Below are 15,830 nucleotides of genomic sequence, written 5' to 3'. Positions count from 1 at the left end.
CAACAAAATAAGTGCTATACACTATTGATAGTTTTAATAAAATTCACAAGTAAAGTGACTGAAGTTTACACAGACAATACATGAAACCTTACAATAAATTATAGTGAAAGGTGATATTTTTATAAGTGACTTCCATAAGTACTAGAAAATGAAAACGTACACCTGTTGTAAATCTAATGCAAATTAACAGGTAATCTGGCAACTAAGGTTTAAGGTTTTCTTAGCTTATAGTTAATTAATTTTATCTTTCTAACACTTTCACTGAACCAGTAAGGTGTTATCTGAAGATTCTGATTACCATGAAATTTGGCATGCTTTAGATGATGAATCTTGGTAGAAAGAGTGGGTGTTGATTTTGTAAACATTCACAGAATTATTATTCAAACAAAGGCTAAATTTTTTAAATTGTTGTGTCTACAGTGTTTTGAGAGTTGGTCAGAATAAACATGTAAGAGTTCCTTTTAATAGTTTGAGAATCAGTCTGTAGATAAATTTATTATACTGGTAGTTTCATTCACCAACAGATGTATATTGTTTTCTCAAACGTAAATTGCATTGTCAATATTTTAGTACGTATGTCTCACACCATTAATAATGCATGCATGAGTACTTTATGGTGCATTTTAGTAGTCATGTGTTATTCATTAACCGTCTAAAACTTCATGCTACTGTCATATGCAGCATATTTTAAATAACAGGTCCATTCAGTATTAGTTACTAAAAAAAACTGGCAAGAATAACAGTGTGCCAGTTGACTTTTAATGTACGATTTGACTGTTCTATTAGAGTTACATGGTTTGACTGCTCTATTAAAATATACATGTGTTCTCTTGTCTGTTCTATTAGAATTTGGGGAGTTCCCTTTAGTGGCACCAAGCTTAAGTGTAGAAAAAGATTTGGATGGGATGTTTCTTTGTATTGTGCTACACTAGTATACTCTTTACAGATAACCGAATTGTACACTTTGTTCATGTTCATCAGCACAACTGATGAAGCATTAGATTCCTTTACTGCTGTGTGACCATTAAACATGAAAAAAGTGTTCTGCAATTATGTAACTGTAGATTTCAACAGATTGTTGCTTTCTGACTGGTTAACAGATGAAAGTCCCTTTAAAATTGTACACAACCATCACCAGCAAGTGGGAACTAGCAGAAATCTTGTCAGGGTACATTATAGTCTCTCCCAATCTAAATGTGGCCATGCACAATAACAGATTGCTCTGCATTATAGTAAATATTCAGCAATGTCATAAACTTTCAAGCAATGTATCCTTATAAAGCTAAACAAACAGGCATATTGGTATAAAGTCATATGACACATTACAATATAATTGCATCTGTATATGATCATTAAATCCTACCATTAATAAACATAGCTTAGCAGCAGTTTCTTTGTTACAGCAAGTTGTCTTGTGGCCATGAATAATTGCATTTTTGTGTGTGTAGGAACATCACTGCCATTACCACTAATAGACAACAGATGTTCAACAACATTCTTGGTATTAACAGAACAATGTATGGGATATACTATCAAAAGTCGGCTTATGAATTCTGGATACTATAGTTCACTCATTGCCATGACTGTACCCAAGTCACTTAAAAATGTTTCGATAGATAATCACTTTAAACTTTCCTCCACACCAGACAATCAATAGTGATGATATTTTTTCTATTAAAATTTCACAAATGAAGTCTTATGCACACAAATACCAAGCTAATGCACAAAACTTTACAGTAGTGAAAACGAGTGAAGATGTCAGCTAGGGGAGACAAAGTCTGGTGATGAATATTTTCTTAAAGCATGTTTTGTCATTCTCAAAGAAATTTACTTGACATTAACAGAGAACTGTAAGGGCCTGCACAGATACAACCAGCATCATATGGAGTATGGTTGAACATATTGCCAGCATAACAGGTACTACTTTTATACAGAGAAGCTGCAACACAGCACATTTTGCATTAAGCAGTTTAAGATCATACACTCTACTAAACAGGCACACACACAGATTTATGAGATGACTAATAGACTAGCAGCTTAATGGTCATCAAATACTTGATGTTAGCAGGAAGTTTATTATGCTTCAGTAGGTAACTGCTAATTATTTTCCAAACCACACAATAGGTGATGATAGCTTTATTATAGTTTCTAGTTCCACAAGTAAGATCTTAAACAAGCAAGTACCAAGTTAATACATGAAGCCTGACAATAGTGAAGTTGATAAGTACATACATAGGTGACTTCCACTATAGTTGTTCAAGGTGCTCCACCAACACCTATTCTTATGGTAAATGCACTACTGTATGTAAAGCATCGTAGTAGATGAAAATAATTTGGCTGTGAGGAAAAGGGGGAAATTGAATATAGTAGCAGATAAGTACAAGGCTTAGGCTTATAGAGATGACACAATCAACAATATCAACATCACTATGACACTTAAATTCGAAATTAACACGCTACCATTAGTGCAAGAAAACATACCACAGCACATTACAACATGTATTCCTACACAAACCACGCTTTCACCACACCGAGCTCTAAAACATTATGGCATGTGACCACAACATATTACAACAACACGTGCACACTACTTAACAGATGAGCTATACAGATGTACACATACACATACACTCTGTACATATAACTCTTTTGGGTGGTAGGGCAACTGAGGTAGGATGCACCAGCTTATACAGAAAGGCGATGGTAGTGGAAAATGATCACATATAAAGGAGATTCATGATGCATGTACTGTGATTGGTGAAAAGGTACATCTCAGGCCTAAGATATGTCAAACAGTGAAACACAAGCCAGTAGTCTTTGAGTTATACTTGGCTGAAGGTATCAGCCAGTCAGCAGGGCCAGAGCCCAGAGATCTTGAGTGGTCAGGCCATCTGTGAACTGCAGTGGAGGTCATAGTCATGCATGTACATTACTTTTTTGATCTGATATGGTAGTTATTTAAATTAGAGATCATCTACGTCATGTGATACTCAACTGCATGTGCTAAATTAATGCATGCCAAGCTAGGAGGGTTTGGGAACATGGAATTGTACCATACCTGCTGGTAGAAAACCTCTTGACTTGGTAGTTCCATACCTTCCACAATTCCATCCACAATTGCACAAACTTATAGTCAGTTACTTATGGAAGAAAATCTATTAAGTACATGTAGCTAATGGTGCATCATGACTGTTTGTTCCTTCATTAAATTATAGTAACATGATGCATTAAAAAAGATCAACTGTTGGTTACAGTGTCATTAGTGACTTCATGCTATTGTGTATTTCATGTGCACTTAGCAATGATATGGTTGGCTTAACTGTCACTGTGCAGTGTTGTTATAAGTGAGACTCACAGAACAGTTAGTACCAGTAGCTATTCAATTCAAAGTTTAAGTTGCTATAACTGACAATTGATAAAATCTTCACTCTATACTGTAAGGCTTCATACCGCTTGGTATTTGATTGCACAAGACTTCACTTGTGAAATTTTAATCATTAAAGTTTGAAAAAGTAGGCAAATTTAATGCGCCCACATGCCCTGTTTCTCACATATTACCTTGGTTTAACTCACATATTGCCAAGGAAAATGTCTTGATATCGCTGGGCAATATCATAGGAACGTGGTTTGCTCATGGCTTTGATGCCCAACTAGTTGAAGGATACGATACGCTTTGACTCATTATGTTGAGTGACATGGAACATTTAATTGTGGATTTAGGTTTACAGGTTCTTGTGCCACATGTTCTGGTGTTAATAGTTCATCTGTCTTAATTATGTGTCTTCTCTATTACATCTGTAACACCAATACTCTCCAAGTAGACTGTCCTGGCAGCCTTACGTAAACAGAGTCCACTGGTGCCAATAGCTGATCATGAAGAGCTACATCAATGCACAAGGAAATACTTATAATGATTGCTAAAAACTACATACGCAATTAGTTTTTTTACTAGGTTGCAACATGAATTTAAAAGAATTCACACTACCAACTATGGCTTCAAGCTACCTATTCAAGTGGTCAATGTATTACAGCTAATATCTATTTATCAAATTTCATGTGGCTAAATCCACACAAATATTGATATTGAGACAGTATTCACTGTTAAAAACGAAGTATATTACATGCGCGTAAGTATGCATTTCATACTTTTAGCAGGTCATACCAATGGTATGTTTGGCTGACATACCATATTTGGAATGTATATCACTCCAATTGTTTCAGTAGATGTGCAAGCTACACTTTTTTCATACAGAGGCTTCATAGTATGATGCCACAGACATGCATGCATGCATGTCTATTAATAATTTGTTTGCACATGTATATGCATCTTGGTATATAGATATATTTGTCATGTGAGGAATGATATACATACCATTAATAGCTGATTGCATGCATGCACCTTTCCATGCATATATATACTGAGGCTATAAGTACCCATCATATAATGATGCCACAGGCATGCATCCATGTCTAATTGTTTGCACATGTATATGCATGGATGGTATAGATATGTGGCATGTGTGGAATGATATACATACCATTAATAACTGATTGTTTTATTAGAGTATGTACTTTTCCATGCATATAGCTGAGGCTACCCATGCATAGAATGATACCACTGCAGGCATGCATGTCTAAATATATGCATTGCACATCTTTGGCTACATAGTATGAAACACATACCATACCATAGTATGCATGCATACATGTGTTCATGCATGCATGGGCCGGGCATATTAAGCACAGGTTATATACTTATACTGATGTAGATTTCAAGTGCATATAATTATCTCAAGTGTTGTGTTTATACTGCAGAATACAGGGGCGGATCCAGGAGCTTGCTAGGGGAGGGGCACGAACAGGGTAAGTTGTAGGTGGTTGCATGCATGGGGAGAACCATATTTTCTATAGTTCAGAAATAATCACCTCTTAGTGGTGTCTCACTGTTGATATTTGCCATTTTGGCCTTTTCAGATGGTTGTGAAGTCTTAAAACTGTTTAAAAGGCTCTGAATGTCTTAAATAACAGCAACACGATAATTATTTTTAGAGGCGCTTAGTTTGCACGAAGGTGCTGGGCGACTATTTTACAGTTAGTTTGACTTTCGTTTCGCTTTGGTCTCAGGTGGATTTGTAATAAATGCTAGTAAAATGTGCATATTTTTGTAAGTTTTAAACTGATCTTGGTTGGCCTGACATAAAATTTACTAGCTGTTTTAATCAGAAGCATGGCTGGCTCCTCCACAAGGAGGCCGGAGAGGGGGGGGGCATTTGCCCCAAATGCCCCATCCTGGATCCGCCATTGGAATACATGAGGCTGCATGCATGGGCTTATGCTTGTCACATACAGATATACTGTATAGCTTTGTTTCACTGATGGCAGTGTCTTTAACAAATTATGAAATGTCACAGAAGCTTAGCTTTAACTGATGTAGTCTCAACTTGTCTTAATTGCATTGCTATTGATAGATACTAACATTTGATTGTTCTATTAGAGTAATTTGGTCATGGCTGCTCTATTAGAGTATACTATGGTGACTGTTCTATTAGATTACCTTGGCAATCACTGCATGCAGTGTTGACCATTCATGTATGAGCAGGCATTAATTGTGTAGTCTAGAAAATTTATAGCTGCATGTATTTGAAAATGTTAAATTTGATCATGTATACTGTACATCACACATGGATATATCTAAAGAATTGCTATTGTAGCACCCAGAGGTGTTATTTTTTGCCTGAAGCAGTCAAAATTTAGAACTTCTATGTCCTACCATAGCACACCAGTTTAAACAGTGCATGTATTCTAATAGAATCGTCTTAGTTGATATCAATAAATAGCCCAAAATGTAGATTGTCAGCTTAAATGCTTTTGGGTTAAGTTCATCCCAATCAAATATGCCAGCATAAATGGCTATAGTTCTATACGAGCATCAAAGGCCAGCAGCACTATAGAGTAACTGCAATCGATTGGTCTCTAGTCTCTAATAGAATGGTCACTTGCCAGCAAATACTCTAATAGAGCATTCACTTATTTAAATGTTTGCAGCTTTGGATAATGTGTGAAACTTATTTTTATATGATTATGCACTGTACAACATAATTTCTACCATTGAGCTGTTTAATCTAAGAAGTTGTGGGCTTAAAATTAGAGTGATGCAAATGCACTTTTAATTCACGAAAATTACTTCTAAATTAACAAAATTTATTCTAAATTCAAGAAACCATAAATAAAATTTAGCTTGGTCATTCTGACCCCAGTGAACCTCAATTTACACTAAATGTAAGAGAAAAAGTACTTAAAACTAGGAAACTGTAGTGTGTGCTACAATATGTAGTGCTGTGTCTGTGTGTGGGTGTGTGCATGTATGTGTGTATATGTGTTTATCGTTAGGTAGTCTTCGTTTGGAACACTACAGCCTTGGGCCAGCGGTATTGTTAAATCTTGGTACGAAACCATTATGCCACTGTGAGCGCAATATGAAATGAATACTATACCAGAATTCTATTTTGTTATTGCACAAGCGTGGTGGTGAAATACCTAAGTGTAAAGTACTTTCTTCTTTTCCATTAGTGCTTGTTGAAGGTACATAATGATCATTTAGGGTTGACCATTGCAAGTATGCAGTTGCTTACCATCTAATTTGTGTTGCATGCTATGTGTTTACAGTGGCCAAGCCTGGTGACCAGAGGAGTGCTATAAGCACCACCTATACTTTTAATTGCATTGTTCAAGTTGGTATTTCACGTGACCCTCAATATAGCAAATCTGAAAAATTATAGGAAACGCTGGGGAACACTAGATATTCAGATTGTGGTTCACGTAAACTTCAAGGCAATGTACTTTCTTCTGTAAAAATTGCTTGAATTCAGGATGAAATTAATAAGTTGCAGTTTGGTGTATACAACTTCGCCATTCTTGTCATGTATGTATTCTATAAATAAGTACTGCATTGTACTGAGATTGATACATTATTCTCTGCAATAAAGCAAATTTTATGTAATTTGTTTTAGTGGCGCTTAAAGCATGTCCAACCTCAAATCAACTGCTAAAGAATTAAAATGACTAATTACGCTCAAAAGTGAGTCACAAGTGGTGTTCGCACTTGAACCGCTTTCATCAAGTTGGTTTGATCCAAACTGTTTTCAAACCGCTTTACATTCTTCACGCGTTCACACCAGCAAAAAGATAAAACAGAAAGCGCTTATAATAATTATTTGTTCTAATAGTTAAGCGACTTTAGCAGAATGGAGTTGTTAATTTTGGCAATGTTTTCTGGTTAAGAATGTATTTGAAAGCGGCAAAGAGTCTTTAAGTTTAAAACAAAAGGAACTAGCCGGGAAGAAGAGTGTTTCACGCTACCTGAGACAAAGGCAAGCGAGACTAATCAGGTACAGGACACGCCACGACTGAGTCCCTAGCGAGGTCCCTAGTGGGATAATACTTAGATAGATGTTTAATTTATAGCTGAGTAAAGTGGATTGTTTCAAAGCGGTGTGAGGTGGTTCAAATCACATCAGAATGTGAGTTGATAATAACTAGTTTATAATAAAGCACTTTACGTGCGAACGAATTAAACTGGGCCGGTTTGAAAGCGGTTTATAGTGACAGTGCGAACACCCCTACATGTGTTTTTCACCTTGTGTATTTGTACTAAATGGTGGTTTTGTGGTTGAAACAAAAAAACAAAAACCACATGCATATGCATGGAAGCCATAAATACCTTGACAATACCAGAATGGGTTAACATTGATACAGCAAGTACCCACAGTATATTACCCACATGCAGTATACCCATACACAGTATCCTCACAGTACCCACCACAAAATTATATTTGTTCATGCTAAGGCTGCAGCACAAGCCGCTTCAGACCTTTAGTGGTCACTGTAAAGCTACTATTTCCTGCTATTCCAGAACTTACTGGGGAGCAGTCGACCATCATTGTCACATGTGAGGGCAAGATGCAGTATGAAGGGAGCAATAGCCGTTGGGAGATTTTCTCGCATCATTTTGTGTTAAAGAAAATTAGAGATGTCTGGATAATTGTGAACGATACATTTCGGGGGTTTCCTAGGGTTCCGGAAACCCCCTTTGAACTTGTGGGTTCAGTTGCAGCAGCAACACCTTAGTTTGGCAGCACAACCATACAGAAAATGAGAACAGGGCAAAATAGTACAGCTACAGATTAATAGTAAGCTTGCATTGATTCCTTAGGGGTGGACTAAGGGAGAGGCATTAAAAGATCGAGATACTCTAATAGAGCAGTCAGGTGTATCAACCAAACTACCCTAATAGAACATTCATATCAAAATATAATATTTAAAAGGGAATAATAACAATAATGTACTAGTTTAGAGTGGATATGCATTTGGATCACTATGTCTGACAGAAAAGTCATAAACCAAATTAGCAATCATACACTGATGCCATCCATGGAATTGTGCATCCAATGTTCAAATTTTTTCAGCAACTGGGGGCACAGCAACTGTAACTCAGTACCAAATTTGGAAACCCCCTTGGACACAACCCGCTTATACACAACTAGCTGAAACAATTCTGGTATGCTTTCCTTGGAACCCCTGAACATTTGGTTAAGATTGTCTATGCATTGAACCACCTCATAATCCTTCATAATATTATCTTGTAATAAAAAATTTTTTTTGATAGTCACTTGCAATCTACATTGTGAAATTAGTAAATTCGTCATTATTCTCACATTGGTGGCCATATTCAACATTATACTGCAAAATAAAGTGACTTATGCTCTTATCGCTACCACCAGTCTTCTCAATGTTTCTGAAAGGTGTATAAGTATCAGCCAAAGTTGTGCACTTTAGTTATCTCTGTCTGCCTGCAATAAAACTAATTTCTTGCTAGGAAGTATGTATCACAAGATTCCTCCAAATCTTTTAAACCAGTCCAAAATATCCTCTGGAGAAAAATCAACTTCCAACTTTCCATGACAATTCTCATTTATGTAAGCACCAACCGCCTGTAGTTCATCAAGTGTCCAACAAGGCATGTAGGACTTTATAGCTCCTCTTTTCTTGAATTCCTTATATGTGACCGGATTTGCAAAAAGGTACCTTTTTCACACACAAAATTTGACACATTTTTTGAAGTTTAATGTTTCATAACTTTTTGACCATGGCATATAATTGCTTTAAATTTTCAATAAATGTAGGTACAGTATCTGGCTACATTTTGAGACTAAGCGCAAGATAATCAGTATAAGGAGTCAAGTGTTACATCATTTTGTTTGCTGGCATGTTAAATGTGTGGAAAAGGTACCTTTTCGTAAATCCGGTCACATATCTTCTTTCATCAGGAGAACATGTAGCGATTATCAAAGCATGCGGACAGATAGAATGGAAAGGTTCCATTAATCTGGGCCCAGGTTCAAACAGGTACAGAGTAGTAGACTGGTCAAGCAGCCGGAGAATAACTGGATCCGCTTTTGTTTCACACTTTGCAGAAAGTAAAAAGTCATTAATTCATTTCCCATCTGTCGTACTACAACTCTTGGTGATTCAGTGCCATAGCAATTGGGTTTATTGGTAATACAGTAGTACAATAGGTACCACTGAAACCAAGACTTTGAAACACCCGGGTTCCCCAACAAAATGGACCATCTCCTACTCATTATCTTCTTGGCAAGTTGACCGTAAAAGGAGCGAACAAAAATTGTACCTGGAAGTGGGCTAGATAAATCATCACCAAGATGGTTCCACACAGTAACAGCGGTGACATCGGTTTGAACGCCATCTTTTGTTTTTAGCTCCAATTCTATTTTTGGTGTTTTCAGATTTTTTAATATTTGTGTACCATCATTGTCTCTTACTGCTCTGCCGTTCAAAGGTTGAGAAAGAAAAGATTTATCAATGACATCTTTAAAAGTTGAAACGTATCAGTAAGCTGACTATTATATCTCACGTTATATCGATCAAAAAAGTAAGGAGTGACTTTAACAGACTCAATGCGAACACAGGGAACAGTAGCAACTTAAACATTTTCACTGGTCGGATCATGGTTTTTAGTGTCTCCGAAATGACTACAACAAGTTTGATACTGAAATTTGATTGGCTGAAAACGTGGTCTCTAAATCTCGTAGAGCCACGCTCATGTCCAATAGAGACCACGCTCTGAGGCGATACGAAACACGATAATTACGTGCCTGTAACATTGGCAACGCATGGGCGTTTAAATGGCTAGTAACAGCCGTACTGAATTAGAGGGAGGTGTAATGGGCTTGTTTGTACTAATCAACACTACATTACTTGCTTACAAGCAGCTGTCGAGGCACAACAACAGCAACAATGAGTTTTAGTCCAGTCGCTGAGTCCAGTACTTCGATACATAGCACGCGCCTGTAACATTGACAACGCATGGGCGTTTAAACGGGTACCAACAGCCCCGCTGAGGTCTGTCATGCGACAATTGGTCCCCCCAAAATCAGTCCCCCCGGACTAGTTAAAGCCGCGCTATATGGTCCCCCCGGACCACTTGAGACACTTCAACTTGTCCCCCCCGGACAACCTAGAGCGCCACGGTTGGTCCCCCTCTGCTACAAGTGGTCCCCCACGCTGAATATGATCCAGGCGCGGCAAGCAACACGACCGGATCAGTTTCTTCGTACAGCTTGTTTTTAAACTATAAAGCTACAGTGCCAGTGATCGGGTATGAGGCTACAGGCTGTGCCTTGTATGCTCGGCTAGGCCTGTGCTTCGTGGATTCTCAGCCATGATGCCGGTGATCAGTCTATGTTGTCAATTCACTACTAATGTATTCCCTGACATGCGTCATGCCAGGCTATAATAGCTAGCCATAAAAGCGATGCAGCTAGCATAATTAATGTATGCCATGAAATAGCTAACTAGTTAGCAAAGTTTGCCAATATACATCAACAATTGTTACAGTCATTAGCTAATGTGTAAAGTCTTTACATTGTTTGACACAATCAATACAGTTAAATTCATAAGAGGGTGCTGAAGGGTCATCCACAGTTACTCCTGAGCAGATTACATGCACCCACGCATTACAGTTACCACACTGGATCTACATACACAATAAATATACATAAAGTTCTCACATGAATAATATATGTGTATAGCATACCCAGCGATCAGTATAATCTTCATGCTGAAAACTTTCTTCAGATCGTCCACACATGATGCAGCGCTCAGTCATGTCAACTGAATTTGAAACACACATATTTATGCACACTTTAACGCAGAGCAAATTACTTGAATTGGTGAGGAGTGCTGTGCCTATATCTATTCTGGCTTTCTTCATATTCATTTGCAAAATGGCGTCTTCGTCGATACGGTTAAAATTTAACAATTGTTCAGCAATCTGTGTATAATACACAAACTTTATAGCCTTAGCTACAAAAGCGAGATGTTATACCTTTAAACTCAAAACACCACAGTTGAAGCTGTCTCCTGGCTTTTGCACACCTTTCTTGAGCTGAATGAGCTCAAACTTGTCCAATGAGACGTTGTCTTGACCAACGCAGTTATATCTCATAGCAAAGAACCTTCTATGGAGCATATAAAACTAGGTGTAAAAGTGCATTGCATCAATTTAGTTCACAGTGATGCACTGTATAATTATGTTAACAGTCAATGTTACAGTATTGAACATACTTCAAACCTGTGTATGCTCCACGTATGGCTCGCGATGGTCCAAGAGGATCGATGTAGTAAAACTTTTTTTCTTCCATGTTGATTGCCTACAGAGCAGCACAACAAGTGTATTGGTATCACCCTATGCAAATTGCTTACAATCAATATCCAGTGGTTTTCTCCACGATTGTACATTCCAACAATAAACACTTTGGTGCTTAGCGTCTCCTATAGTATGAATAAACTAACTCCTCCACGTAGCATTTGTGATCTTACCTTGCTTAAAAGGTGCGATGATTTCCCAGATTTTGAGCGATTAACCCAGGCAGTGATGGTTTGTGACAAGACAGCAAAACTGTCATTCCTCAATTCAACTAGCATGCGTAAATATCCATTCACTACCTATAACATTAATTTTAGTGCATCAAATTTAGAGGTATATAATACAATGCACTGACCTCATCATTTAACCAGTTATTTCCTTTCAAGTTGTGAAAGCTACCTTGATGTATAGCCAAATGTCCAAACCTAGCTTTAATTACATAGCACGGCTTTCTTTTCCAGATAGCTTTTAGCTGATCCTGTATGTATATATATGAGTCATATGTACCACAGCACAAAAACATACATAGGCTGTAAGTGGTATGATGCTTCCATTGTTGGCTCCGGCTGTATTAATCATTCCTGTTACTGCTGTAGACATTGTAGCTGTTACGTTAGGTGTGGCTGTTATCTTGGATTCCACTGTCTCTGTTGTCGCAATCATAGGTGCTACCACTGATGGTTCCGCTATTGTAGGAGGCTTTGTTACGGTGTTTTTCTGAAACTCCTCACATCTCTGTGTAATGGTAAGCACACAATAATTACAATAGCTGTCAAGGAATTATCACAACAAAATACAACCTTTATAAGCTTGCGACGTCGTCTCAATGGCTTAACTGAATTCGTATCAGGACTATCAGAGAAATTCAGCTTTCTCAATGTGCTTTGGTGGTGAGAATATCATATCAACAACCCTCTTTCCTATTGGAACTGTTGTGATGTTTTTCCAGCTATCACAATTTACCTTTATCAGATGTAGGCTTTATTTTAAATTCATTGTGTTCCAGTTTTTGGCTGTAAATAGGTGATAGCGCAGGTGCACTAAAACTGCCAAACTCTGGGAAGTAGCCTCCTGCTTGTTTGGGGGAACTGTAAACCAATGGGCAATTCTGAAAATAGACATTAGTAAGATATGTGAAGAACGAATTGGAGGAACCTCTAACCACATTAATAGCAACTGATACATTGTACCCTTGCTCCTTATTCATTCGTACTAGATCTTTACAGTGAGTGATATCTTCCTCATCCCATCGTGATATCAAACTGGGATAGCTGGGTTCCTATTACATGTACTCATATAGAATTCCACGTGGGTGTATATAGTATGCTACAGTAGCTATGTAACCAGCAAATCAGTGAGCTTATTAAAACTACTCAAAGTATGTATGCTGGCTGCACTACAACCATAGTTACCATGCTTGGCAATAAGCCTATACATTACTTACTTTGTCACTCATGATGCTGCTAGGATCATAAGAAATGGACGTTCTTGAAGAAGAGTCACTCTGATCATGAGATGTACGAGCATGTAGGAGCACTGATATGTTGCCATCATCCATTTGGTCCAAAATTTTGGTCTTAGTATCTTCATCACACTGAGATGTCAAGATGGGATCCTATAACATGTACATGATATAAATATTACAGTATAGTATCAAATAATCTTACTTTATCACTTTTGGTGGCACTAGGTTCATGTGAGATAATGGACACTGTTGGGTTGTGAGATTTTGAAGTATGTGTACAAGTATTGTGAGTAACAACTGATGTGTTGTCCTCCTCTATTTGGTCAGTCTTGATATTGTCATCATACTGGGATATCGAGTTGCATGGTTCCTATGTATTGCAAGATAATATTACATCAATTAACATGCAGTTATAAGTTCTTACTTTGTCGCTCACACTGGCACTAGGATCATGTGAAATGGATCCTTTTCCACTTCTGACAGATGTGTTGCCACTATTATCACTTTCGTCATGAGATGTTGAGATACAACCAGTTGCCTATACAATTATAACTTACATAAACACACACCTGTGTGCCGCACATACATGCATGTACCTTCTTGGGTGGATAGAACAATTTCAAATGTGTACCATGGACTTTTAAAGTCTGTTTAATGTCATTGGTGTTTAGGATCTGAAAAATTCCTTTATCAACAGACTTCACAACTTTATAAGGACCCTGCCACTTATAATCCATTTTTCCACCAGCCCGCTTTTTCCTCTTCATATCTTTTCTAAGAACCAATGCTCCAACTTTGAATGTAGCTGGGTTATGGTGCTTCCTGTCATACACTTGTTTTTGACGCTTTTGAGCGGTGAGTATGTTCTCCTTCACAATTTGTGCTACTTTTGTTTGATGAATGAAATGTTGTTCTATAACTTCATCATTATGATCCAAGTGCTGTACGATATCTTCTTCTTTGGGATATTGAATTTCAACAGGTAACAGAGCTTGTCGTCCAAACATCACAGCAAAAGGGCAATATTTTGATGACTCGTGTTTAGAAGTATTGTAAGCAAAAACACAGGTGTCTAAATAATCTTCCCAGAGTTCCTATTTCTCATTAACAAACTTTACCAGCATATTCTGGATGGTCTGGTTAAAACGCTCAACCAAGCCGTTTGCCTACAACAGACACATAAAACAGTTGTATCTACTTAAAGTGCATAAGGTAAATATGCATATTATAGCACTATGCATTTCTTTACCATGCAACTATTAATGTTGATTAGTTACAACATAGCATATAATATAGGATAGTAGAGTAGTAGTTACCTGAGGATGGTAAGGGGTAGTCAAACGGTGGTCAATTTTCATCATCTTCATCAATTTCTTGTCAAGGCGATTGTTAAATTCACTTCCTTGATCAGAAGTAATTACTCTTGGTAATCCAAACTGCATGAATAACTGTAAAGTATGTAATATGCAAGTAAATAACATGGTACACTTTGAATTGCATGGTTCTGGTGGCTGCTTGGGTTATAATGACTACTTCATTCTGTTAGTATTTAATTACATTTTTGCAGCACACTATAATACATTGCTTTGTCTTGGGTGTGTGTGTGTGTGTGTGTGTGTGTGTGCGTGTGTGTGTGTGTGTGTGTGTGTGTGTGCGTGTGTGTGTTCATGTATATGTGTGAACTTTTCCGAATGTATTAGTAGATTTTATTTTGCATTGTTTTATTGTTACTGCATGGAAACAGAATTAGATGCAACATACAAAAGTATTCTTTAAGTCAATTTGGACACCTGTGGATGCTATTAACTGCATGCACAGTTTCACATTAATGACAAACATTCAAAGTACATGTATTACTTCTGCACGGTTATTCTGTATTCCGTAATCTCCCAAATATTGTGCAGTTGTTTTACATACTCCTACATACAATAAGCAATCAAGTTGAAATTGTCAGCACCTAGCTGCTTCTCTACCATCTCTATCTAGCTACTTTTCTACCATCCAGTAACCAAGTCAAAATATTTTGGTGATCATAGCATAGGATTGTGATAGGCTTAATTATAAAGGATCCTTTATGATGAAGCTATGACAAAATTAATAAGTTTCAGCAGCCGCGTGAAAGGATAGGAATACTAAAGCTAATCTATTGACATCCAAGTAAGCAAGATTCACATCTTGCTAAGATAAGTGATTTAGCCAAAGGTTTTCATACAGCTATACAAAATGTTTCAATTAGACGTAGAAAATGAATACTGGAATTGGTATGCTGGGAGGATACGGGTTAAACGGCCCACATAACTGGCTATACAACTCTTTTCCGACCCATATTATATAGCTGCTTTAACAAACATATACTGTAGTTCTGTATTAGTCTATACGTCCAAGTGTTTGCAAACTTTAAGTAAATATGTGCATTATACACACAACATATATATATATATATACCTTAAACAAAGCACTAAACACGGTTGAGGATTCCTTATTGCTGCAAGCAAATGCCTGCACAAACTTGCTAAAGTAGTCTGCTACTGTCAGAATATAGCAATTTCCTTGAGTGGACTTGTGCTTTAGTGGTCCGACAAAGTCTATTCCAATGTGGTACCAAGTTGCTACAACTGGAATAGGGTTAAGTTCTGGTAC

The 15,830-nt window shown here is 37.4% G+C and overlaps 1 protein-coding gene and 1 long non-coding RNA gene across 2 annotated transcripts; both read right to left on the bottom strand.

The window, feature by feature from the left end:
• Positions 1–10,874: 10,874 nt before the first annotated feature.
• LOC136241170 (uncharacterized) lies at positions 10,875–12,017 on the bottom strand. The gene is made up of 7 exons (XM_066032347.1): positions 11,899–12,017; positions 11,782–11,850; positions 11,644–11,729; positions 11,405–11,537; positions 11,242–11,350; positions 11,114–11,190; positions 10,875–11,053 (listed from the first exon to the last, which is right to left on the bottom strand). Exons 1-7 carry the CDS (start codon positions 12,001–12,003, stop codon positions 10,922–10,924), a joined length of 711 nt encoding a protein of 236 aa, XP_065888419.1. The 5' UTR covers positions 12,004–12,017; the 3' UTR covers positions 10,875–10,921.
• Positions 12,018–12,051: 34 nt separating this feature from the next.
• Positions 12,052–12,601, bottom strand: LOC136241169 (uncharacterized). Its single transcript, XR_010694208.1, has 3 exons — positions 12,526–12,601; positions 12,251–12,460; positions 12,052–12,203 (listed from the first exon to the last, which is right to left on the bottom strand). It is a non-coding gene; the product is annotated as an uncharacterized lncRNA (long non-coding RNA).
• Between the last annotated feature and the right edge of the window lie 3,229 nt (positions 12,602–15,830).

This window comes from Dysidea avara, chromosome 12 (genome assembly GCF_963678975.1).
Source record: "Dysidea avara chromosome 12, odDysAvar1.4, whole genome shotgun sequence".
Classification (NCBI taxonomy): Eukaryota; Metazoa; Porifera; class Demospongiae; order Dictyoceratida; family Dysideidae; genus Dysidea; species Dysidea avara.
Note: the sequence above shows the minus strand (reverse complement) of the source record. Positions and strands in the feature narration are given on the sequence as shown.